General features: G+C 40.6%; 2 protein-coding genes across 2 annotated transcripts in view; one reads left to right on the top strand and one right to left on the bottom strand.

The window, feature by feature from the left end:
* Positions 1-988: 988 nt before the first annotated feature.
* Positions 989-19,716, top strand: LOC108670670 (tectonin beta-propeller repeat-containing protein). Its single transcript, XM_047879734.1, has 20 exons — positions 989-1,213; positions 3,609-3,736; positions 3,846-3,902; positions 4,581-4,609; positions 6,359-6,567; positions 7,003-7,192; positions 7,423-8,239; positions 8,457-8,555; positions 9,174-9,322; positions 9,502-9,638; positions 9,899-10,396; positions 10,608-10,750; positions 11,083-11,161; positions 11,536-11,658; positions 12,171-12,290; positions 12,538-12,688; positions 13,231-13,326; positions 13,896-14,008; positions 14,412-14,621; positions 15,762-19,716. The coding sequence occupies exons 1-20, from the start codon at positions 989-991 to the stop codon at positions 16,539-16,541; spliced, it is 4,353 nt and encodes a 1,450-aa protein (XP_047735690.1). The 3' UTR covers positions 16,542-19,716.
* Positions 19,702-24,345, bottom strand: part of LOC108670669 — a 19,029-nt gene continuing 14,385 nt past the window's right edge. Inside the window, exons 17-21 of the mRNA XM_018158152.2 lie at positions 24,176-24,331; positions 23,229-23,393; positions 22,881-23,006; positions 21,327-22,359; positions 19,702-21,072 (exon numbers count right to left, since the gene is read on the bottom strand). Coding sequence (XP_018013641.1) covers positions 20,262-21,072; positions 21,327-22,359; positions 22,881-23,006; positions 23,229-23,393; positions 24,176-24,331 — 2,291 coding nt within the window. The 3' untranslated portion in view covers positions 19,702-20,261. The remainder of the gene's footprint in view (positions 21,073-21,326; positions 22,360-22,880; positions 23,007-23,228; positions 23,394-24,175; positions 24,332-24,345) is intronic.

Raw genomic sequence — 24,345 nt, 5'->3', positions numbered from 1 at the left:
CATTCGATAGCCCTCACAAAGAGCTTTAAAATGAGCCTAAATTTGTTTTTAAAATGTTTCATGGTAAGAAGTTACTAACAAAAAAACACTCAAAACTGTCCCTTATTGCCCCATTTGACAGTAGTATTATTTGTGCAGTGAGATTTTTAAAGCTATTGCTTTACTATTGTTAACATAACAAAATGAATTTTTTAAGAGTAGCAGGGAATTGCAGGTGAGAAATATATGACATGCACTAAGCAGCACTACAGCATGCACTAATAATAATTAAATGCAACTGCATTGTGTGCCAGTATGAAATAACCTTAATGAAAATTTAAGGGAAGAGAGGAATGAGCTCAAAGAATTGCATTTTTGCTGGCAATGATCCCTCCACTCCATTGAGGTTAGGTATTTTACCACCAACTAACTCCTGACTCAATTGTGATCACAATTGATGGAAAAAGGTTTATTTAACTAACTGGTTTAAACCCTTAGTAAAATATCAGGATTCTAAGTACCTGCATATTAAACATGTATAAATATATGAATTCACCTATTAAATTTTCAATTCCACTCTAATCTCCACTGGAAGTGAAAGTAAAAAATATATGAGTTTTTCAAGATTCTTTATGAGTAGAAAAATTCCATGTGGGTGTCCTATAATTACCAATAAAAGAGTTTTTACACAAGTTTGGTGACCTGAACTATTGTGTTCTTTGCAATGTTTGAACTGCTGAGGCATGTGTTTTTGTTTATTTGTCAAAAACGCTGAAATTTTATTTATCATGCATTTTTTCCAGATTCATCTAACCTGACTATGCTGATGAAATTCAATGTTTCAATCCAGTCATCATAGTTCTTAGTTACTTAAACTTTATTTCTATTTTTAATGTTACCTTAAATTTTATCTCCTGCAAATTTTTGCAACACCATGCAAATCATTTGTCTGATTCTCTGAAGGAAATTCATTGCGACAGTTGTTGAAATTATATAAAGTATTATCAAGATGCCATCCACACAGCTTTTTGCTGTTAATAACAGTGGACGAGTCTTCACTTTACTGACTGATGGCAAGAAATGGCAAGAACTTGAGTACTTGGGCATTGAGTTCAAGAAAGTCAGTGCTCATGAGTTGGTTGTGTGGGCCCTAGGTGGTGATCATCAAATTTACGTCTATGTGTATGGCACTACTGTTCCCATCCGTGTCTCTGAAGAAGCATATGAAAATCAGGTAGGCTCTTTTGATTTTTTCATTTTGATATGATTTTACTAGTTTTAAAAATTGCATCAATGTTTTTTTACAAGGTGAAAGCTACATTAGGTGTATTGTTAATTATTGTCTTCATTCATTATTTGTTAGAGATTATGAGCTAAATTGTCACAGCTGCAAATTGTTGTCTAAACTGAGCATTACCAGTAATGCTCCAGCGAGACTTACAACTCCCAGTCTTGAATCTTAATTGCTTTCTTAGCAGTAAACAATTTCCCCATTGCTTTGCTCAAAATTACCAGCTTAAAAAGAACAGTATCAGATTTGATAGATAATTTAGCCTTGAACTCTGATATTTGTTTATTCCACTAACAGATGTAAGACATCTGGATGGTTTGATGAATTTTCTTAGACAATTTTGATTCGTTTTTACTATTGCTATTTATGTGCTACTTATGATTACTATATTGTTCAATTTTAACAGTTCACCTTCTGCACTACAGCTAAGTGTTAGAATGTAAACACTTCTTTCCAATGATATCTGATTTGATTGGAATTGAAACAGTTTATTAATAGATAATTTTTCAATTTATCAATCTCTTACTTAAAGTCAATCCAATCAACTATAGTTGTGTAAAAGTTTGACCATTCACATATTCAAAGTTAATGATGTGTTAGCATCAAGTTCAAGAAAATGCCCACTTAGAGTTTATGGTGGGTTTTGAATTATTTTTGACCCTGATGCAGAGATGGCGACCAAGTGATGGGTTTTCCCACCACTTACTTCCCACTGACCGCCCGGCCTTCTCATCCGAGGATGGTCTGACTGAGCGCTCTCTAGCTGCCATCCACCTACCCACTCTTGCATGGCAGTGGGAGGGGCCCTGGACCATACACACTACATTCAATGGGCAACAGCTTCCTCCTGAGGTTTAATATTACATTACATTAATATACATCTGTCCTGTTATGTACCGTACCTATATGTTAATAATCTCTAGTTGAAAGCTTCATCCCAAAAATTTGAAATTAATTATACTGGTAGTATTAATTCTAATTTTTATGTCTCAATTTGAAAGAGTAATTTCAATTTGTTTTGTGACAGTCATGTTGATTTCAAAGTTGCTTTATTTAGGTTTCTCTCCATAATTGAATTTTCATCATAATTAATGCTTGTGTCACTATGGGCATAATACCTATAAAATTATTCAACATTGTCATCACATTAACAAATTAGTGTGACCTGCACATTTGAATCAATTTTATCTCTAGTTAGTTTGCATAAAAGATGGACATGGACCTGTACATTTGAACCAGAATTTTATCTTTGACTTGTGTGTACCAGGGCTGGACGTATGCCTTGGACTTCCCTCGCTCATACAGTGCCAGTAGCTGCTGGAACTCGTGTGTGAGGCGGCGGCGGTGGGTACGATACCGTCGCTATATTGCACTCGACACTTGGTCTGCTGTGCCGTCCATACACCAAGACCACACTAAAGTCAGTCTCATTCATTTCTGTCTCTCTTTTCAGCATGAATGGAAAGGTTGTTAAAAATGTTTTTTTTTGCATTTTTCTTCATTTTATTTTGCTATTTATTGTAGGGAAGTACCTACTCTAATTATTTTATTATCTTTTAGATTGAGAAATTAATTGTTGAATGCATTTTAATCATCATACCGGTAGTAAACTTACATTGTACTTTCCTTTTTGTTATTGGGAAATACTTTAATTACCGTATCATTTATTGTTACCTATTGTTTTCAGGATTAAAAAATTTACTATTGTGACAGTCTTGTTCTTTCTACATAGTTTTTTTTTTTTGTAGTCATTTAATTTCTTTTCAGCATCAGGACAACACTATTGTCAATCTCATTTATTGTTAGGTCTTTTTAGACTGATTGAGAAATTAATCAAGCAAGAAGACAATTGGAGTTTTGTTATTGGTTTTTATTGTTATGTGAAAATAGTTTTTTTATTCTCTTTAGAGAAGCAGTTCTACACCTTAAATCAACCTCATTTATGCTTGTTTCTTGTTTAGCTTCAGAAAGAAAAGTCAGAGCAATTTTTGAAGACTCTCAAAATCCTTGATTTTTGGGCTTATTTTATAAAAAATTTTCTATATATGGGACTGATATTCAATTCATGTGAAATACCTGCAACTGCAATTGACTTTCCAGATAAAACTTAGTTTTTCTTGAACATCCACTTTTGTTGCAGGGATTGAGTATGTTTTTGTAGCTGAGATGTAAATGTTCTTCATAATAACTAAAGAAATTGAGAAATACTTCTTTAATGAGGCATATGAAATTAATTAATATTAATCAATTATTCATTATTATCATATTAATCATTAGTAATTATGTTAATTTTTTGTCAATACTAAAAATTATATTAATGCGGTTTGCCTATATTCAGGAACCCTTCATAGACATCAGTGTTGGAGGTGGTGAGGTGCCAGGAGCTGACCTGGACGCTCTCATGGTGTGGGGTGTCACTGCTCTCGGCAAGGTTTATTACGGTTTTATTTACAACCGTAAAATGGGGTAACTTAGACCGGCGGGGTAACTTAGACCACTTTTCGTTTTTTTAACAAAAACCCCCACAACTCAAAAACTATTTGACATAGAAAAATTTTGTCAATGGGTATTAAAGGCCTGGACGCAGCGGGGCCGTGTGGGCCGTGGCGTGGGACGGCAGTCTGCTCGTCAGGACGGGACTCTCCAGAGACCATCCCAGAGGTCCCGTATAATTACTTACCATTGCTATGAAATAAATTTTCATTTAATTGTTCATCAGTGTGTTGTCAATATATATCCTCTAATAATTAGTGTGTTGTCAATATATATCCTCTACCTGATATTTATGATATTCTGATTTGCAATTCCGCTACATTAGCCTTCTTGCAACCGTTTTTTTTTTCATTTTTGTTTGCAATGTAAAACTAGAGTTGACAGATGTGACTCGAGAAAAATTATCATTTGCAATAAAAATGAGTAACCTTGAGTGTTTTGCCTAATCTTTGACATATCCCACCTCATAATCCACTCTTGCCTATGAACTCAGTTTTGCTTGCAGCTGAACCGCCTTTAGCAATAGATTCTTTTAACCCTGTTACTTTCATCAAAATTCAACCTACTGAAGCTCAATTAGTGATTTTCACACATCAATTAAATTTTAGTTCTGACACTGAAATGCTCTGGACAAATTGGTGTGCAAAAACACACCTGAACTTGGGTATAGCCAAAAAGTCAAAATTAAATTTTTATTGAATTCTATTCTCAAAATTTGAACCATAAACGAATTTTTATCAATAAAATTGCAGTGAATAAGCGATAACAAAAATATCTGTTTTAGTTACAATGCGTGGGACGGCAGTCTGCTCGTCAGGACGGGACTCTCCAGAGACCATCCCAGAGGTCCCGTATAATTTCTTATTATTGCTGTGTCATGAATTTTGATTAAATTAGAGCAAACTCTGTTTTAGGCTGTTTGCTTTTAACAAGTTGAAAGCTCTATTTGATCTTTTGGATTGTTTCTTCCTCGAATTTAATCGTATCAGTAAAGAAAAAGAAAAAAAAGCTCTGCGATAATGATTGTCGCCAGCTTTCCTTCTGTTGACCTTGAGCGGTCAGTGTGGTGTGTGCAGTTTGCTTTTCTTTCAATCGCTGATACGCACTAGCCCCAGCTGGTTGGCGCCAGCTGCTCTGGTGACTGCTTTGCATCACCATCTTCTCCGTGTATCACCAAGTGCAACAGCAGACGACTCCTCCTGGACGCACACAGGATCCCCAGTCACCTGAACGTCTGCGCGGACGCCCTCAGCTGGAAGGACCCACGCCCGGCGGAGTGGGGCCTTCCGCAGGAGACCTTTCAAATGATCACGGGCTGGCACGGACCACTACAAGTCGACCTCATGGCCAGTCCACACAACAACAAACTACCCCTGTACGTGTCCGCCTTCTAGTTCCTACCCGGGGGCAGTGGCAACGGATGTCCTAGCAGTCAACTGGAATCAGTGGCAGGGGGTGTACATCTTCCCCCCACCAAACTTCATACCGCAGTTGCTACCCAAACTGCAGGACTACAAACATCACGGGGTCATTCTATCGCCACACAGACCATCAGCCGGATGGTACCCAGTCCTCCTCAAGAGCTGTCTCTTATACACATCTAGATGTGTATAAGAGACAGAAGATGTATTTATTAGTAAACTACTGGCATCTTGTACTTAAACATTGCCTTTCTTGTCTTTACTCTGTCTCTTATACACATCTAGATGTGTATAAGAGACAGCGTATATCCTCTACCTTATATTTATGATATTCTTATTTGCACGTATGCAACATTAGCCGTCTTGCAATCGTTTTTTTTTTTTTTCTGCTTGCAATCTAAAACAAGAGTTGTCAGACGTGATTTTTGACATATCCTTATATGCCATATTATCGTATATGCCTTTGACATATTCTTCTTATAAATGAGTACAATTGAGTGTTTTGCCTAGTCTTTGACATGTCCCACCTCATAATCCACTCATGCCTGTGAACTCAGTTTTGCTTAGGGCTGAAAATCCTTTAGCAATAGATTCTTTTAACCCTTTACTTTCTTTGAAATTCAATCTACTGAAGCTCAAGTTGTAATTTTCACTCATCAAATAAATTTTAGTCCTGGCACTTAAATGTTCTGGACTTATTGGTATGCGAAAACACACCTGAACTTGGGTATAGCCAAAAAGTCAAAATTAAATTATTCTTGAATTCTATTCTCAAAATTTGAACCATAAACCAATTTCTATCAATAAAATTGAAGTGAATAAGCGATAACAAAACAAATCTGTTTTAGTTTCAATTGATTTGGTTATTTAGATGCCTTCTAATTCGGCTGATAAAAAAATTCAAGATCAAATTAATATATCGAATCAAGAGGACTTGGGAAGATAAAGTTGGTAAGATGTAAAAAAAAAATATTTTTTCTATGGCGATGTCACAAAGACTTCTTTGAAATAAAAAAATTTCATGCCTAAAGCTCTACGTTGAAAAACATTTTTTTTTTCAACCAAATTTTGAATCGCGATGTTCTGAAGAACGTTTCAGCAATGCAGAGATAAAAAAAATCTTGCTTTCATTGCCTCGTGTAAATTTTTATTTCACACAATACAATGTTTACAGGCACGGCTTGGGTGACTGTGGAAAGCCCTAGCGGCTGTCCTCTTCAGAGCGTGGCGGTGGGCGTGCGTGCTGTGTGGGGGTGTGGTCGAGACCACAGCGTGTGGTTCAGAAGGGATGTGGCTAGCCCACAATATGGACCCACAGGATCGTCCTGGCTTGACATGGCCGGTCAACGACTGCTCGATATCAGCGTGGGCCCTGAAGATCAGGTACTGTGACGAATTTTGTGTGCCAGCTAGAAGAGTCAAATCTGTGGAATTGGATTAAATCGAAATCAATCAATAGAAGATCAAATTACGTTACTTTTGAATTTTTGGTTAACTTGCGATTCAAGTAAACCATTATTGTATGTACTTATTTCTTTTATTAACGATCTGGTTAGGCTTGAGATAAGCTTAGGCTGTATCATGCGCTGGATGGTGTTGAAGTAGGCATGCAAGTGTAAGATAATTCTGTACAGTTTTTGGTCTATATTTATAAATCCTATTTCAAGACGGCAAAAATTAATGATCTTGCTCATGTTTCACAATTTACCTTAACCTCTCATGTCTGAAAGATATAGAAAAATAGTACCTACGTAACTCGTTAGTAACTGATGTCATGTTATGCAATGAGCATTGGTTTGTGAATGGTTTTGTGTTCAGGTGTGGGGCGTGACGAGTGGGGAGTACAACGTGGTGGGTCGGTATGGTGTGGTGCCCTCAGAACTCACCGGTCAGACCTGGCGTGTTGTAGACCTGCCCGTCGTGGTGTACGATGCTGATGCCTCCCGTCACCACCCGCAGGATGACAGCAGCGAGGAGTCTGAAACACCTGTTGACATGACGCCGCTTGGTAAATGCTATTTATTGCCTTTGTTAATCTTAAGGCAATGCTTCATAAATTCGGCAACAGCTTTGTGAGCTCTATGACTTCCTCTGAAAATTTTTTGATGTCAGGAACTAATGAGTCTTCAACCCTGTTTGTTACTTTAGTTACTTTATCTTGCCTCCACCTTGCATATTGAAATTCCATTTTCTATTTCATGAGTTAACGATGAATTGATAACTAATCTCTCGTTACAGCATGCTGCATTGAAGGCCAAGATGAAAGCAATAGTCTAGACAGTCTTCACCGCACCATGACAGCTGAGCTGTGTGAGCGCTGGGAACCTCAAGAAGAAGCCACTGAAGGATACCAGGAGGCCGGCGACATGGACGAGATGGCGTCTAGTGTTGCGTTGGTCTCTTTATCCTCATCGAATATTGTCAAGAGTGACGCAACATTGCCTGCTTCTGAAAAGAACAACGTTTTAAATTCAAGTGATGTCGTTGCTTCTTCTGCAGACGCGGTTTCTGATGAAATATTCGAGAGCGCATCTGATGGCAGCGGTAGTGATGATCCCGAAGATGATGTTTACCTGTCGACTAAAGATCTGCTTGACGGTGCGTGTGCTTCAAAGTCTCTGACCAAACGTAAAAAGAAGACAAAGAACCGAAAGAAAATAGCGAACGAGACTTCTGCAAAAACAAGTGTCATCTTATCCAAACAGACGACTAATGACACTACTTCTCAAGTGTCAGTGCCGTGCATCAACAGCTCTGTATCTATTAATCCTACAGTTTCGCCTGCTAATTGGCACGTATCTAGAACTTCTCATGAAAACCCAGTAGATTCTACCGTTCAAATGAATCCGTCCTCGCCGTTACACCTTACACCACAAAGTCGTTCTCGCCACGCTAGTTCCAGTAGCGACAGTTCCCACGCCGCTCTTCGTGAGGCTTCTGCTCTTGGGCTGCGGGACGCAGCGTCAAGTGAAGCATTCCCGCACCTGGAGGAGCATCTCTGGCTTGGAGTATCCGGTGGAGGCTGCTGGGTTTCTCCTGCCCATTGGCCTGACTGGTGTGTAGCCTTTATCCCTCGTTGGCTCTACTCGTGAATAGCAGGAAATGTATAGTTACAAGTGTTCTTGTGATTTTGCTAAATTCATTGCCATCTATCTACGACTGAAAGATGTATTTATTAGTAAACTACTGGCATCTTGTACTTAAACATTGCCTTTCTTGTCTTTACTTGACGTAAAGACGACCCATGTGAACATATTTACTCTTGTTGCCAGGTTCAGCGGCGGAGGCGAAGGTCTTCACGGGGTTGGTTGGAAGGAGAATATCAGCTATCAGCTCTACCAGCTGAGCTGTCAGCTACAGCCTTTCAGAGGGTGAGACATCAATTTCTTTGGCGATAGTAAAATTTTACGTCAAAACCTGTTTTCTGAAGGAACTTGAGAACTTCTTTTTTCAGTTCTCTCAGTTCTGAGAGAACTTATTTTATGTCAGTTGATGATCGTAGATATCAAATGTATTCGAAAAATCTCGCATAACAACAGTAAACTGAATGAAATTGAAGCTTCGCACTGTAGTACCGTATGTAGGCATTTTTCCTCAGGCCTTGTGTAGGAGACGATCATGTGTTAGTGATTTCTTTTTATTACAACACTTCTCTTTAACTTCACTTTTTGTTTGTTTGCTTGCTTGTTTGTTCGTTTGTTTGTTTGTCTGCTACAAATCTTATAATTGATATTTGATATTTAACACACTTCTACCTGACCAATTGATGTAAAATTTTGCACACTTGCGTAAAGTCGGAGACAATGCATGAATCAATTGACACAATAAATAATTTTGAAAATTTAAGTTTTTTCATATAAATAAAATTAGAAATTCATTGTAGGTGTGTAACATCGGAGATACTGTATTCTTTAGAAGTGTTGTCTTTAAAAATTAATTTTTAAACTCATATTATTACCACTGTGGTACACATTTGGCCCTGTGTTCAGGAAGTACCGTGAGGTGGTGCACAGTGGTAGCTGGACGGTGACGGGCCGGTGCCGTTGGTTGACAGGAGGTCACTGGTACCCGGCAACTCTGTACCTCACCATCCCTGATACCTCATCAGCTTCCCGTGATCCCGCTCATCCTAGCGAAGGTATACTGGCACCATGTAATTAGGAACTTCACATGAATTGCTAAAAATATTTCTTTTCAACACGTGATGTTATCAATCAAATTAGTTACTTTTATGTGTCATTTCGTAGTAACTTTTATTCATAGTTACTTTTAAATTTACCAGAAACTCATTCTATTAAAAAATTTTAATTGGTTCAGAAGAAGAAGAAGAAGCAGGGAATGCCGAGGGCGATGAAACCAACGATGACACAGAGGCTTCTTCTAAATCCTCCACCAAAAATTCTTCCTTTGAACCTGTCTTGGTCGTCGAATTTTCCAGCAACTACAAGAAGAAAGTAAGACTTTTCTCTAGCACATGTAACTTTTTCTGTAACTGTAAGATTGTCGTGTGCGGTAAAATAACTTAATTTTGTGATCTATATGAAGTTATTGTTCCATTGACTAAACATTTTTTCTTATAAATATTTTTTACCTGTTTGGACGGTTATAAATTATTATTATTAAATTAACGGTTATTAAATTAAGGGTTATAAAAATGTTATTACAATGTGCATAACGTAATATGAATTAAATACTTGCTTTTCCTCCCCCGCAGTTTTCCATAAGCATGGGAAGTATCTTGGCTATGCGTGTACACGTGCTCCCTCCATCCCGGTGCCTGATCGCACTGTACTGCACACCACAGCCACACGAGCCTTGCTGCCTGCAGTTCAACAGCGAGCACACGGCCGAGGAATGGGCAGATTATCTCGCCACTGCCATGTGGCAACTACGACAAACCCTCGTGACGGACCAGAAAAATGTCACTGAAGACACAATTAATCAGAACAAGCTTCCTGAAACTTCAGTCAGCCTCAAATCTGGAGTGAATTCAATGCATTCCTCCAGCTTGCGCAAAAGTATGAACTGTGAGACTCTAGAGAAAGGATCACAAGGAAGACAAAGTATGTCATCAGGAGACTCGTTGCGGGTGAAGTGGGCAAATGACAAGAGGAGTGCTGAACTCATCCATAAAGCAAGTGATCGAACAGTTTGGGCAACCACCGCAGACGGCGCTGTTTACCTGCATGACTCACTTGCTCAACCTATTAAGGTTTGCTGAATTTAATTATAAGCAAACATCTCTTTGAATGTTATTAAATTTAAACTACTTTAATTAAAACTAATTTAAACTTTTGGACTTCTACATGTGTTGTACGCTATTGTTTTACTTGAAAAAATTAATTATTGCAATCTATTCCAATTTTTAGTGCACTACGCCATTCTTGATTGAGTTTCTAATTAAATAATGATGACCTCTGCAGCAATGCTGCGCTGCAGCAGCCGCGGAGCATCGCCTGGTGTTGCCCCCGCGTTCGTCAGACACCCTCGTGCTGCCCCTGGCGGGAGGCTTCACTGAAGGCTGCTCCGTTGCTCTCACCTTAACCGTCGATCCCGACGCTGTCAGGTCATAGCCGCGACTTTGTCATTGGTCATTTTATTATTATTTGCCATGTTACAAAATTAGGTTTATTATTACATTGAACCTTCCTTTTTAAGAGGTTTTGTCTCACGCCTTTTTAGAACTAAAAAAACTTGTATATATACTGTGAAAGCTATTGGGTCTGAATGTCCCTCATTTCGATTGCATACGCCCCAAAAAAAATAGGTATGGAGTAAAATATGTCTTTTGCTTGAGGTGTATATGCATCTCTCATTGTCTAATATTTTTGGTATAAGATTTTAGTCATTTGTTCAGTACGTTTCGCTTTCCAATTTTGATCAAAATTTCAATTTTAGATTCCATGTGAACTTGGCGGTTTCGTCAGCTGGGTACTGCACGGTGGCATTACATGTCAATCCCAGAATCTCAAAAAAGGTGAAGTTTTTAATTCAGAAATTTATTGTGACATTTTTATCATCTACATGTTCTATTTCATCTCGTGGCTAAAATGTAAGTATGATCATATACATGGGTTTATTATGGGGTGATTTTGGTAGCTCTGATAACATAATGGAATAGGAGATTATCCGATAAATTTTTGTTCATTATGTTAAAGTTCAAGTAATTATGGGAGTAGTTTCTTTTTGGTTGTACATCATAAAATAATGATTGATTTACATGTTAAAATAAAGGAAACGTACTCTACTCGCCTCACCATTACGTGTCAAGCACCATACATACAAATACGAGTACAAAAACTGATAGCCCCTTGCACATGAATTTCTCCTGATGGTTATCGCGCCCTTCAGGTTGTGGTGCTGAATAGTTTCGAGTGTGGCGAGTGGCAGGAGGAAGAGCGACACAAGCTGCCTGGTTTCTTGCCGTCGTCTCGCAACACGCTGACCATCGTGTGCGCTGCTGACACCTACCAGGTGAAGCTCTTGCTCCTCTACTCTCGCTGACCACTGCCAGGTGAAGCTCTTGCTCCTCTACTCTTGCTGACCACTACCAGGTGACGCTCTTGCTCCTCTACTCTTGCTGACCTCTACATTGATGTCCCAACCTTAGCTCACTCCGATTTGCTGTATCTCCAGCGATCTTGGGCCCTATTCTAATGATTTTTTGGCTGTGATCCAAAAGCTTAATGCTGCTGTTAAATGTCTGTTACGCTAATTTCCGTAATTTTAAACGTTATTTTTCTGCAATGATGTTACGTTTATCCGTTTGAACGGAAGTTTTAATGAACAACTAGAAACCCAGTGCAATACAATACCAGTGACAGAAATTTTATTTCAGATCGGTGTTTTTTATTAAGATAATTACCGGCGCTTTGCCGAATTGCTTGAACATTCTGACAATACTGAAGCGTGGCGAATGTCCGGTGATAGGATTTTTGAAGTTAAGTTGTTTGCCGGTATAAGTTTATTGGTGTCTCACGTTTCAGTTGCTGGTGAACGGGCGCAGTTGGCACGCGTTCAAACACCGGATCGCGGCGTCGAGCGTAACACACGTGCACGTCGGTGGTGACGTTACCGTCACCAGCGCCACCTATGCGCACGAGAGGGTTAGTCTACACGCTCTTCATTATTAAATATTCTTCTTTTAATTTTTCGTGTAAGTTCATGCGCCACTCAGTTCTGTATTGTCTGATCTTTTATTGGATGTCTCATAATTATGTACACTTATCGCCATTTTGTATGCTGTTAATTATATTTCTTGCCGCTGATATTCCACCTCTGAGAAGGATGATTTCCGATAAATGTTAATTAGTCCCTTGTCAAAGAAAGTGAATGAAGGAATTAATCGTGCAGCCATCGTTGTCGCTGGACGAGTGTGTGTGGGAGGCCGTGGGGGGGCACATGGTGGCCGTCGCTGGAGGTGCTGGAGGCGTCGTGTGGGCGCTGGCCAACGACTGCCACGCCTACGCCTACACCGGCGGCAGGGGCGGGGGCCCATACAAGAGTAATGTTCTTGTGTTGTGTTAATACCTGCTAGAGTAAGACGACTTGTGTTGTGTTAATACCTGCTAGAGTAAGACGGCTTGTGTTGTGTTAATACCTGCTAGAGTAAGACGACTTGTGTTGTGTTAATACCTGCTAGAGTAAGACGACTTGTGTTGTGTTAATACCTGCTACAGTAAGACGTCTCGTGTTGTGTTAATACCTGCTATGGTAAGGTTCCTTGTATTGACATTCTTGTATAACGATCCTAAACTATTGGCATTCGTGTTATTATCAACGTTATATTGATTATTTGAAGGAATACTCTGTGAATACTCTCTGTTCCAAGTTTTGGTGCCAAAGTAACAATGCCGCTAATATTCTTTTTTTATCTTTGTTTGTTCCTTAAATTGAACTTATTGTGGACATTCTGATCGTTTATTTCTGGTTTTATGAGCTAACAGAGTTGACAAAACTTTATGTAAACGAATCAAGCGTCTGAATGTAAATAAATTAAATTAATTAAGGATTTAATAAAAGTGAAGTAATTCTCATAATTTGCAGCGCTGGGCAGCCTGACATCACCAGGGCTTGTGCATCCCATGAGTGACGTCGTCCACGACTACCTGTGGGAGAACCAGCGGTGGAATCCTGTCACTGGTACGTCTTGTCCGTCACTGGTACGTCTTGCCCGTCGCTGGTACGTCTTGCACGTCACTGGTACGTCTTGCCCGTCACTGGTACGTCTTGCACGTCACTGGTGTGTCTTGTTCGTCACTGGTGCGTCTTGCCCGTCAATGGTATGTCTTGTTTGTCACTGGTACGTCTTGTCCGTCACTGGTACGTCTTGTTCGTCACTGGTACGTCTTGCCCGTCACTGGTACGTCTTGCCCGTCACTGGCACGTCTTGCCCGTCACTGGTACGTCTTGTCCGTCACTGGTACGCCTTGTCCAACACTGTTCCAAGTATTTATTATCCGCCTTTTAAGTTTTTTTATCCTTATCCCTCCGCCTTCTTAACCATTCAGGTGGAATTGAATAAAAAAAATCCCTTATATTTTTAGGACAGTGAGGAGTGAACGCACAAAGTAATGAGTGAGTGAACTAAGAAGACAAAGTGGTATTAGCGGGACATTTTTGAGGCAATTCAGGTAAGAGACGCATTGAAAGAATCCCGAAACTCTGTCATTTGAAACGTTAAGTCCGTTAATTTCGTGTGTAAATTGCAGGGTTCAGTGTACGCGGGTTGCCTACGGACAGGCCGACGTGGACGCGCTACAGCCGCCCTGCCGAGCCCCGCACCAGGGAAGAGGTGCGCCTGCCGTCCACACATTGGGTCTGGGTGAGTGAGGGGAGGGGGAGAATTGGAGGGGAGGGTGAGTGATAATAATTGAGTAAGAGGCAAAGGCGGGATGGGTGAGTGGGGAGAGGATAGGAAGAGATTTGAGAGCGAGGATGAGTGGGAGATAAATATGAAAAGTGTGTGTAGTCGTTAAAAAAACGATGTGATCATTCAGTCTGAATGAGCGGTCTGTTCAGTAAATGAGATAAGCTTTTTTACGTTTTGAATTTAAATCAATGTAAATGTTCCAACTATGTTTTAAATTATCAATATGCCGGAAAGGATTTTGATATATGGGTGGTTCTTTCCTGTCCCTCACCTCAGCAAACGAACTAGGGTCGCATGACTGTCGTGCAGATATCTGAACTGACGTAAAATTTCTATACATTGGTTCACGTACCAGATGAGCGAGTGGGCTGTAGACTACCACCCTCCTGGGGGCTGTGACAGCGAAGGTTGGCAGCACGCCACTGACTTCCCCTTGAGCTTCCACTCACACTGCTACGTCACCGACCTCGTCAGACGACGACGCTGGAAACGCAAACGTCGTCTTGTCACCTCCGGGCCTTGGCAGCAGCTTGGCAGGACCCTTCTTGTGCATGTGGACATTGCCGTGAGTTGAAGTGATGTCGCCTGTAGCAAATTTGAAATTTCCTTGAAGAGCTTGAATGGATAGTAACCCTCGGGCCTTCTGAAACATTTGTTTGCTCGTCAAAACTTTAGCTCGTTAAAGCGTCCATTTGCGTGTGGTTTTTCTATGTTGTATGTAGGTCAGTTGTCAGGTAATATTGTAGTGTCGGTTACGATTCTTGCAGGACGTATAGGTGAACAAGGTGCCGTGAAAGCCACCACTTGTGTGGGTGTATTCGTTTCTGTTTTTTTTTTTTTTCCTTCGTTCATAGTCTCTCTTCGGAATTCCAACTTCAGGTCTCTCTCGTCGACTTCAGCCTTTCACGTACCAGATGAGCGAGTGGGCTGTAGACTACCACCCTCCTGGGGGCTGTGACAGCGAAGGTTGGCAGCACGCCACTGACTTCCCCTTGAGCTTCCACTCACACTGCTACGTCACCGACCTCGTCAGACGACGACGCTGGAAACGCAAACGTCGTCTTGTCACCTCCGGGCCTTGGCAGCAGCTTGGCAGGACCCTTCTTGTGCATGTGGACATTGCCGTGAGTTGAAGTGATGTCGCCTGTAGCAAATTTGAAATTTCCTTGAAGAGCTTGAATGGATAGTAACCCTCGGACCTTCTGAAACATTTGTTTGCTCGTCAAAACTTTAGCTCGTTAAAGCGTCCATTTGCGTGTGGTTCTTCTATGTTGTATGTAGGTCAGTTGTCAGGTAATATTGTAGTGTCGGTTACGATTCTTGCAGGACGTATAGGTGAACAAGGTGCCGTGAAAGCCACCACTTGTGTGGGTGTATTCTTTTTTTTTTTTTGTTCCCCTTCGTTCATAGTCTCCCTTCGGAATTCCAAATTCAGGTCTCTCTCGTCGACTTCAGCCTGCAGGCGATGTAAGATCGTCCATCTTTTTATTGTGATGAATATTTTTCCATCTTTTATGAAATTTTTGAAGGTTGGACCATTCGTCGTGTCAGTTATGAGTTAATTATTTTATTTCGGCTGTTCTTGGAACCAAATCTTAGTAAATCTGACTAGTAATTGGGCGGACCATCATAGTATTAAAGTGGCAAGCTACAGGCGGAAATTACATCGCACTATTTTATACTTCATCATGTTCTACTATTTCAGTCGCGAGCTGCCAGCGACGGCACGATACCGGTTTGGGGTGTGAGTCTGAGCGGAGAGATGCTGTACCGCGCGGGAGTCACGCCACAGTGTCCGGAAGGCACGGCATGGACCATGATTGCCACGGACCACCCCGTGTCTCACGTGTGCGTCGACATGGGTCCCTGCGTCTCAGGAGAAGACGGCGGGACTCCAGACGACACTTCACCAGCTACTGTGATACGGGACGGCAAAAATGAAGGACATTCTCGTAGTCTCGTGGCTAATTTGTGTCAAGTCTGGGGTGTGGCAAAGGATGGCCGTGCTCTTCTCAGGCTTGGTGTGACACCCACCAACCCCATGGGTATCCAGTGGGTTGATGTGGACGCCCCAGGAGTGCCTCTGAAGGCGGTCCAAGTTGGAGCAGGGGCTGTATGGGGACTCGACCAGCAGGGAAGTCTCTATCGTCGGGCCAGAACGCAGCCTCTCTTTCCCGAGGGCACAAGCTGGACGTACGTTTGCGGTGGAGTCGAAGAAATCAGCGTTGCTGCTAATGGGGAGTTATGGGCAGTGGTCACTCTTACGCGCGCGGCTGAGGATAATGCCAAAGAAAAGACAAGTTCTGGGGCATCAGGCAAGGGCGTTGGAATGCTCTGCAGGCGAGTGGGTGTCACTACAGCGACGCCATTAGGTGACAGCTGGGCGTTTGCTGCAGGCGCAGGCTGGGGCGGCGTCAGTGCTAAAATGATGTGTAGTGCGCAGTTCAACAAAGGTTCCGAGGAGACAGATGAATTTCTTAATTAATTTATGAAAGCGGGAATATTCTTTTATGCTTTATCCCATGCTAACGTTTTCGAGGTTGAATTTTTAACTTGAGTTTTTACCTGTAAATTAGAAAGCATTTTGTGCGGTACAGTTAAGAAGCATGGGACAAGTTCGTAACTCGCGCGAACGCTTTTTATACTCTGGACCATTCATAAAATGAACACATTTACCCAGCTTGACAATAAAATGTATGATTTTCCGCTGAACCAACGCGATTAGCATTTACTCGCCACAACGAACAAATTAATCTCCTGCAGCTCACAAAACTAAATGAAAGTGAATGACAAACATTTATCTTCAATGTTTGGCCCAAGGATGATACCATTTGGGTTTTACTCCTGATTATAGAATATGGTTTTAATTCTGATTTACCAGTCTGTGTATATGCTGCAAAACTATCACATTCGCAATCAAATCGCTGCTATATGAACAAATTTAGTCTTCAGTTCATCAGATTCAGGAGCGGAGTATCAAGTTTCTGACAATACTGTAATTTATGTTCATAATCGAGGCTGTCGCTAGACGCGTATTAATGATGAACTGATTTCTCTATGTGTACTCTAGTCTATCTTTCATTGCTGCGTCTTGAGTTTGTCATGCGATCAAAACACGTAAACCTCCTCGCTCTTAATACAGCGTATCATTATTGTTCTCAAGAATTTAGGCATCCTGCCTCCTATCGCCCGGAGATTTTTTGTACTTTTGTTTCATACTTTTAAACGTAATGATTATTTTTACCAGCTTGTGATCTTAGTTGTAATTATTAATTGTACATCCCAAGTTAGTCTTCCCATGGTCACTAGAGAAACACATTTTAGTTTTTACGTACCAGTGCGCTGTAGTGCAATTCATTTATGTTCATTTGAACGAATCTTTTCCAGCATAAGATAAATTTTATTCCTTCCTTCATATCCTCTGTGCTCATACATTCCATGTATTACATAAAGTTTTTGTGTAATATGTATATATGTGTGTGATAGTGATGTCTTTTCGCATTCTCTCATGTACAACTCGCCGGTAAAATGTTACACTAATCGTCGATTTTTACCGTTAATTCATTCGACTGTTAAAGGCGAATCAAGTGTCAGTATTTTTTTATTCATATGGACTCACGAGTAGGATTAATTTCGCGAATTATTTTCAAGGCGGACGAGTATTTGACCTTTGCCGGACATTTTATTCTCCTTCCAAACGTCTGGGCATCTTTAATTAATCGTACTACTGCCTCTATTGAAAAATGTGAAGTTTCCCTTAGACATTTTGAATTAGATGTGTTATTGTATAATATATTATTAAAGCGGGATCGCAAGCCTGGTGCTCGATTTAATGATTAATTCCATTCTAGACTATTTTAAATTCTCAATAATGTTTAATGTGGGAGTAATTCTACCCAATTCTTCGAATTTCTCTTTGGGCACGAGAATGTCTTGATAACATCATTTGATAGAACTTTTTTTACTAATACTTTTTCAATATTTTGGGATTCTATTTGATCAAAGCAGCCTCTACTGTTGGTTTTGTTTTAGAACGTGAAAGATGTGGTGCTCACAGTGTATTAACTTTTTTCATTAATATAGCTAACTATAAAGCCAGTGAATATAATTGAGAATTTATAGCATCAATGGCAACTAATTTTCTTGCATTGAAATATTAATGTATTCACAGAAATGTTAACTTTAACTGACTGCATTTTCAAGCAGCATTTTGTCTCCCTGAAAATATTTCAGCGCCGTTCCAACATTAACCACTGAAACGTATAACGATGACGACAATAACCCGATTTTGTGTTCATATTGACTTAATTTTTTTCGCGTCCTTAGCTCTCGCCTTCTGCATTTTATTGAAGCCAATATAATTTATCCTCGATTCATGCGGGATTTTGATATCAATTATTAATAGTTCACACATTTTATACTCAAATATGTAGCATTTTTTAGCATTATTACGTTGCTCATTTGTATATACTATAACCCCAGAATGTTATGCTCTTAATAATTCCAACTGAATTTCTTGCGATAATAATACTAATAATGCTAACATTCCGTTTGCAAAGTCAGATTTATACTCTCCTGCACTGATTGATGCACGACGGCTCTGCTCTCCCTTTACTTTCAGATCTCCAGCTGGTGAGGATCTAATTTCCTGGAAATTAATTCTTTGTCCATTATTTATTACCAAAAGTGAATAGAAACATACGGATGTATCGCCGAGGTGGAAAAAGGTCAGGTTGACGCGAATACTATCTTGGTCAAAAACCAACTTTATTGTTCGAACGCCGCGGTTCTCCTTCTTGATTCCATGTCGGATTACAGCAGCGTAACTTGCCAGTCATATTTCTAGTATGGATTAGAATTTATCAATTGTATTGATGTGTCCGAAATGTTTGCTATCCATGTTTAGTCTAGAAATGATGCATGGGCTAGTGTTATACAAGAGCTCTCTGTAGCAAGATAATTTCTGCTGCATCCTAGCAAATAAGATATTTATTTAGTTGGCGAAAATCTTCTTCCCATAATTTCCATTGCATGAAGTCAACTTTAATTATTTCATGATGCAGTGCATGATGTAACGGTATTTATAAAATACCGTTAGTAAATACGGTATTTATTCAATTTTAGGTAATGTCACTCTGTTGTAAGCATGAAAACCGTTTTAAAATCAATTTCTAGTTTGTAACAACAGTTGTTGCTTAATGAAATCATTTTTAATACTTGACAATAGTGTTTACTGACGTACTTGAGCATACGGAGGCTGTGATAAACTCATTAGCTGATAAATTGTTTATAGACCTGAAATTTAGGACGTGGTTAGTTAAGCCGCATTATTTCTGATCATGCAAGTCCCGCATGTAAGAACGTAATTGCCTTGTTTGTGAATTACGTCGTGCAAACGAGGAGGTGACCAATATGATGGATCGTTCATTGCTGAAGATGAATGCCAACAACGTGAGGAGAGTTTCCGTGTAGATTTAGTAATTCAGTTTTTAAGGGCGGAAGATTTGATCTACTTGTCTATAAATCTTGCTTTAGTTTGAGTATTTTGCAATCAATTTCGTCAAATTGATGTCAACGAGGTTGATAGGTGGCCGTTATTCCTTTAAGACTTGTTATTCTGCAAATATAAGGCTTAAAACAATACAGAAAATGAATCTTTACTTGTACTTTCTTACTTTACTGAACTGATTGAAACACCATTTCGGACGAGAATGTTAAATTGCCGATAATTGCAAACGAGTTTACTATCAAATACGTAGTTACTAATAAGGTTACCTCAGCAAATCCTCCTTAGTCCGTTCAGTTGCATCATTTTACAACTGCACGAGCAATTTTTTGCTTGCGAGTGTTATATTGTTTGTCCCACTTCACACCGAATGATGTGCGTGTGAGATTAGTGCAAAAAAGCTAACGAGCAAAAGATTAATGCAGTAAAGTGACCTCGCATTTAGATATCAAACGGAATTCCTCATAACTAATGATGGCTGATAGAATACTCCTTAGGTTATATAATATTAATATAAAAAAGATCCTCCTTGGCTACAAATGAAGCAGTTGCATTAGCTTGCTCCTCAAAACTTATCCATGCTCAATCATTGCCATTAAACCAAATATGTATACTGACATAAATCATTGAATCGTACCATTAAAATAATTGCGGCACTTCTTGGACAACTTCTCAGGTAGCATGCGTACAGCAATAAACTCAGATCGAAAGTTCTTCCTGGACAAACTGCAAGTGAAGGTCTGCCACAGCGGAAAATATTTTCTTGAACATTTCATCGGCTCTCGGAATGTTTTTGTCTCTGATGAGCTGCTTGATGAGGACGGCCAACTCCACGGTACTCAACCCTCGAGTCCGCTGGGCCAGGGTTGTCGGATCCAGATCACGGTCGAGCTCCTGCAATGTACTGCCATTATTACCGATTGCTTCACTTTTCTGCACTTTCCAGTACGACTCATCCCTCGATGTTTGGGCGGAAGAACCCCAGGATGCGTTAGATGACTCCCCGTGTGGCTGAACGCCATATTGTCCATTCGAACTATTTTGACCTTCAGATGTGTATGCGGTTGCTTTCTTAGCTCCATAGTTGTTGCTATCGTTACCCGACTCATGATAGTATTCTGATTTATTTACAGAAGCATAACCAGGCCATTTGTTGTCCGAAGCACCGCCGTAACCAAGCGATTGGCCCTGCCTCCCAACGCTACTACCCATGCTGGTGCTTCGTGACGCTCGGTTAGTTTTGGCAGCAATGAGCCCATCCTTGCGCTTAGTGAATTCCTCTTCCATGAGATCGTTTACCATCCCTTTCCATACGTTGTTCCACTCCTGCTCTACCGTAGATCCATCTTTACGCCTTATTTGTTCGTCATAGAGATCCATGAATACCTCGCGGTGCTCGCAATAGTTGGGATGTAGCTCGGGATTCGTTACATACGTCTGAAACTCGACTTCCAGCTCAGATCTTAGACGTGATTCTTCATCAGACGACAACGTTAGGTCGTCGGACGATCTGAAACAAATATTTGCTGTTATTTTCGGGCAATGAGTATTAAGCATAACAATATTTATGCCTTTTTCTCAGCATCTTGCTCGTGAATGCACATAATTCTAAAATTTACCGACCATCAGAATTCTAATAATAAGAAAATGCCGCAATGTATGAATCTGACGATTTTTAGCAAATTGGAAACATCATATATTGTGGTTGATAACAATTCAATGTGTAATTGTATGGATAACTAATGAATTTGTCAATAATCTGACCTCGACTCAATGTCTGGGCGAAACTTCTTCCCAGCATCTTGCTCATGAGATGAAATAGTCTTGGAACGATCGCTGGTTGGTGACTGACTACGAGAACGGTATCTCTTCCTTGTGTCCAAGGAGTCTTCAGATGACTGGTCATATCCGAATCCGCAAGTCTTGGTGGTAGTTTGTATCATTTTTGCTACTGTTGATGCACCACTCGTACTTGGCATTCGAGGATACGGCGAATTCCATTGTGACGTTTGCGGCCGAAACGGTTGGTTAAAATTTGAACTCGTGCCCGGAGGTGGAGGAGGAGGAACGGATCCCAAAGTCGGCCATGTTTTAGAACCTGCAGGTTGAGAACCGGACTGGAAGACGAAACTTCCGCCCGTATAATTCGGAGGTCTTGCATTCATCATCGCCGATGGACCCACACCAGGTCGAAGTCGAGGACCCATGGACGGTGCAGGAACTCCACGGCCTACGGAAGGTGGAGGAACTCCACGACCCATGGACGGAGGAGCAACTCCACGGCCCAGGGACGGAGGAGGAATTCCACGGCCCATACTCGGAGGCGGTACTCCAGGGCCCATAGTGGGTCCTCGCGATCTGTTGACGAAGCCCATTGAAGGTGGACGTGCATTTGGAGCGACAGCAGGCGCATGCATACGCTGTCCATAACTCATGCTTGGCGGTCGATCTCCAAGTCTCATAATTGTCGGTGGACGGAGCCCAGGACTTGTAAGCATGGCAGGAGGCCGGGTGCCAGGAATCATCATACGAGTATTCGTCCCCATCGTAGGTACCCGAGGCATGGACTGTGGGTTGACACCCGCACCCATGATGGGGCGGGCACCGGGCTGGCGATACATTACGTTCATGGGAGCATGAGTTGGCATAGCGGGACGGTTAGCTTGTCCAGCAAAGTTAGGCCATCGCCCCACGGCAGATGATGGTGGATTGCAGGGCCGATTACCCGGGCCTTTGCTGATGCGAGGAGGAGGGTACCCGCTAATGGTCACCCGTGGCAGTGAGCTGGGGTCGTATGCTGAAAAAAGGAAATTTGCAATTAAATTCCTTTCACGTAATTACAACAAAAAATTGCATTGTGGTAAAATTTTTTGTGCCACGAAGCATCGAACGTCGTTCAGTAACCATAAAGTTAAAAATTATAGTTCTTGATTGCTGTCTCTAACCTATCATAAAAAAATCGATTCCAGCAATAAGATTGTGTGTATTTAACACAAAAGTACCTAATTTTGAATTGAAATAATATTGGCTCTGCGTTTCCATATATTTATAGGCGAAATGAAATACTAGTAATATAACGAAACTGAAAATCTGTTGCTAGTGTGAAAGATCACTCAATTCTAAATGTATAAATAAGATATTTCACGAATGTACCTTAAAATTATGTAAAGCCGAAGTAAGAATAAGCCACATTCCTTCTTGATTTTGCACATTCTTCGACGTTACTTGAAAGCCAATAGTCTATTAATTGCAATTTAGTTTCAACAAGATATTGGTAGTTTGATCAATGCCAACAATGGGACGTCGTTAATACAGCACCTTGCGTGATGGCCGTCCCGGTCTCGGAGCGCGTGATGAGGCGCAGCTGACATCCGAAGAGCGCGTTGGCTCCTGACAGCTCCTGCTGGCACGACTTACGACTCACTATCACTGGGCGTGCTCGACCTGAGACGATTAGTACAACTTATTAAAAATCTACATTTTGTTAACCGCAACAATAGAGAAACAAACGCAATTTGATAGACAAACCAATGCATGCCCCAAAAAAAGTAATAAATAATAATAACCGAAATTAAACTAATATTTTTGGGTGTATACCCGTGGTCGAGAGTTGTCCGTTTAATCAAGTTATGAGTTAGACTAGGTTGAAAAAATCGGTTTGCTCACTGTTTGTAGCCCGCATCCAGGACACAATTTCCAGGAGGGGAGCCTTCTCATTCGAGGTCATGAGGGACTTGAGTTCCTCAATGATCAGAAGCTGCAGACAGCTCGGGTCTCCACCACTGCGCACGATACCCAGCACGAAACGCACCGTGCCGATAACCACGTTGCCTGCAGCGAAAATATTGCATCACTGCTGGCAGTTAATACAAAATATTACAACACAAGTCGTAGTAGGAAGAAATTTAACGGTTGCAATACAATTCTTATTAGTCTAACAATAACGCAAGTTATTGAAATTTGCTAACATCTTGAAACTGGTGTGCTTGTTTTGAAAGAAAGGAAATGTTGAACACAAGAATCCCGTTAGAGGAAAGTAGCGCCCGCGGAAATTCTACAATGCGCTGAATATAATTAGAACTGTCTTCTAAGATTTTTACCAGATATAGAGACCTGTGTAATTACAAAATATATTAACAGATGGTGAAGCCGCTTACAAACATAAACATTTTCAAGTGAAACTGGATAAAAGTTGCTTATTTAGATAAGTGTGAATTGTAACATTGTATAACACATCATATTAGCTAGGAAAACAACATGTTAAACAAGAATAGAAGGAAAAATATTCCGTTTTTGGTTCAAATTAAAAGTTTTGCACATCTTTACTTGCTTGTATAAGATCTTTACTTGCTCCATAAGATTCAAATCGAGAGATCAAAAAATTTTCAAAGAAATTACACCTGATTGATGTCCGTTTTTTTTTTTATTTTCAATCAAATTCCACCTTATTATGTCCGTTTCCACACTATCGAACACGAAACCTGGAAATAAATCACACGACTGCTTCATTCGAGGCGTCAAAGAATAGAAGAGCTCGGTGAACATCCACAAACTTATGGTCTTCACTCACAAAAACTCGGAAAAATAATAGATGATTAAGCGACCATTTTCACCTGAAGTTTTCTGAGAATCTCTGGTGACAAATGAAAGCACCGCGGTGCCAGGGCCTTGAGGAAAGCGCGTGGTGTTCAGCAGGGATTCTTGAAGAGTGAGGCGTAGGATGCTGGCGTCTTCAGCGTTTTGAGTCACCACAATCACCAGTATTTTGTCTGAAAACAATCGT

The sequence above is a fragment of the Hyalella azteca genome, unplaced genomic scaffold, assembly GCF_000764305.2.
Source record: "Hyalella azteca isolate HAZT.00-mixed unplaced genomic scaffold, Hazt_2.0.2 contig45, whole genome shotgun sequence".
NCBI lineage: Eukaryota > Metazoa > Arthropoda > Malacostraca > Amphipoda > Hyalellidae > Hyalella > Hyalella azteca.
This window is presented reverse-complemented; position numbering and strand designations above follow the sequence as displayed.

Bases quoted from the DNA above. Each gene is read 5' to 3' on its own strand.
- LOC108670670 (XM_047879734.1), top strand. From the start codon at position 989: ATGCCATCCACACAGCTTTTTGCTGTTAATAACAGTGGACGAGTCTTC. The intron at 9,639-9,898 runs GTAAGACTTTTC...CCTCCCCCGCAG, and splicing joins CCAGCAACTACAAGAAGAAA to TTTTCCATAAGCATGGGAAG. The intron at 14,009-14,411 runs GTGAGTGAGGGG...TTCACGTACCAG, and splicing joins CGTCCACACATTGGGTCTGG to ATGAGCGAGTGGGCTGTAGA.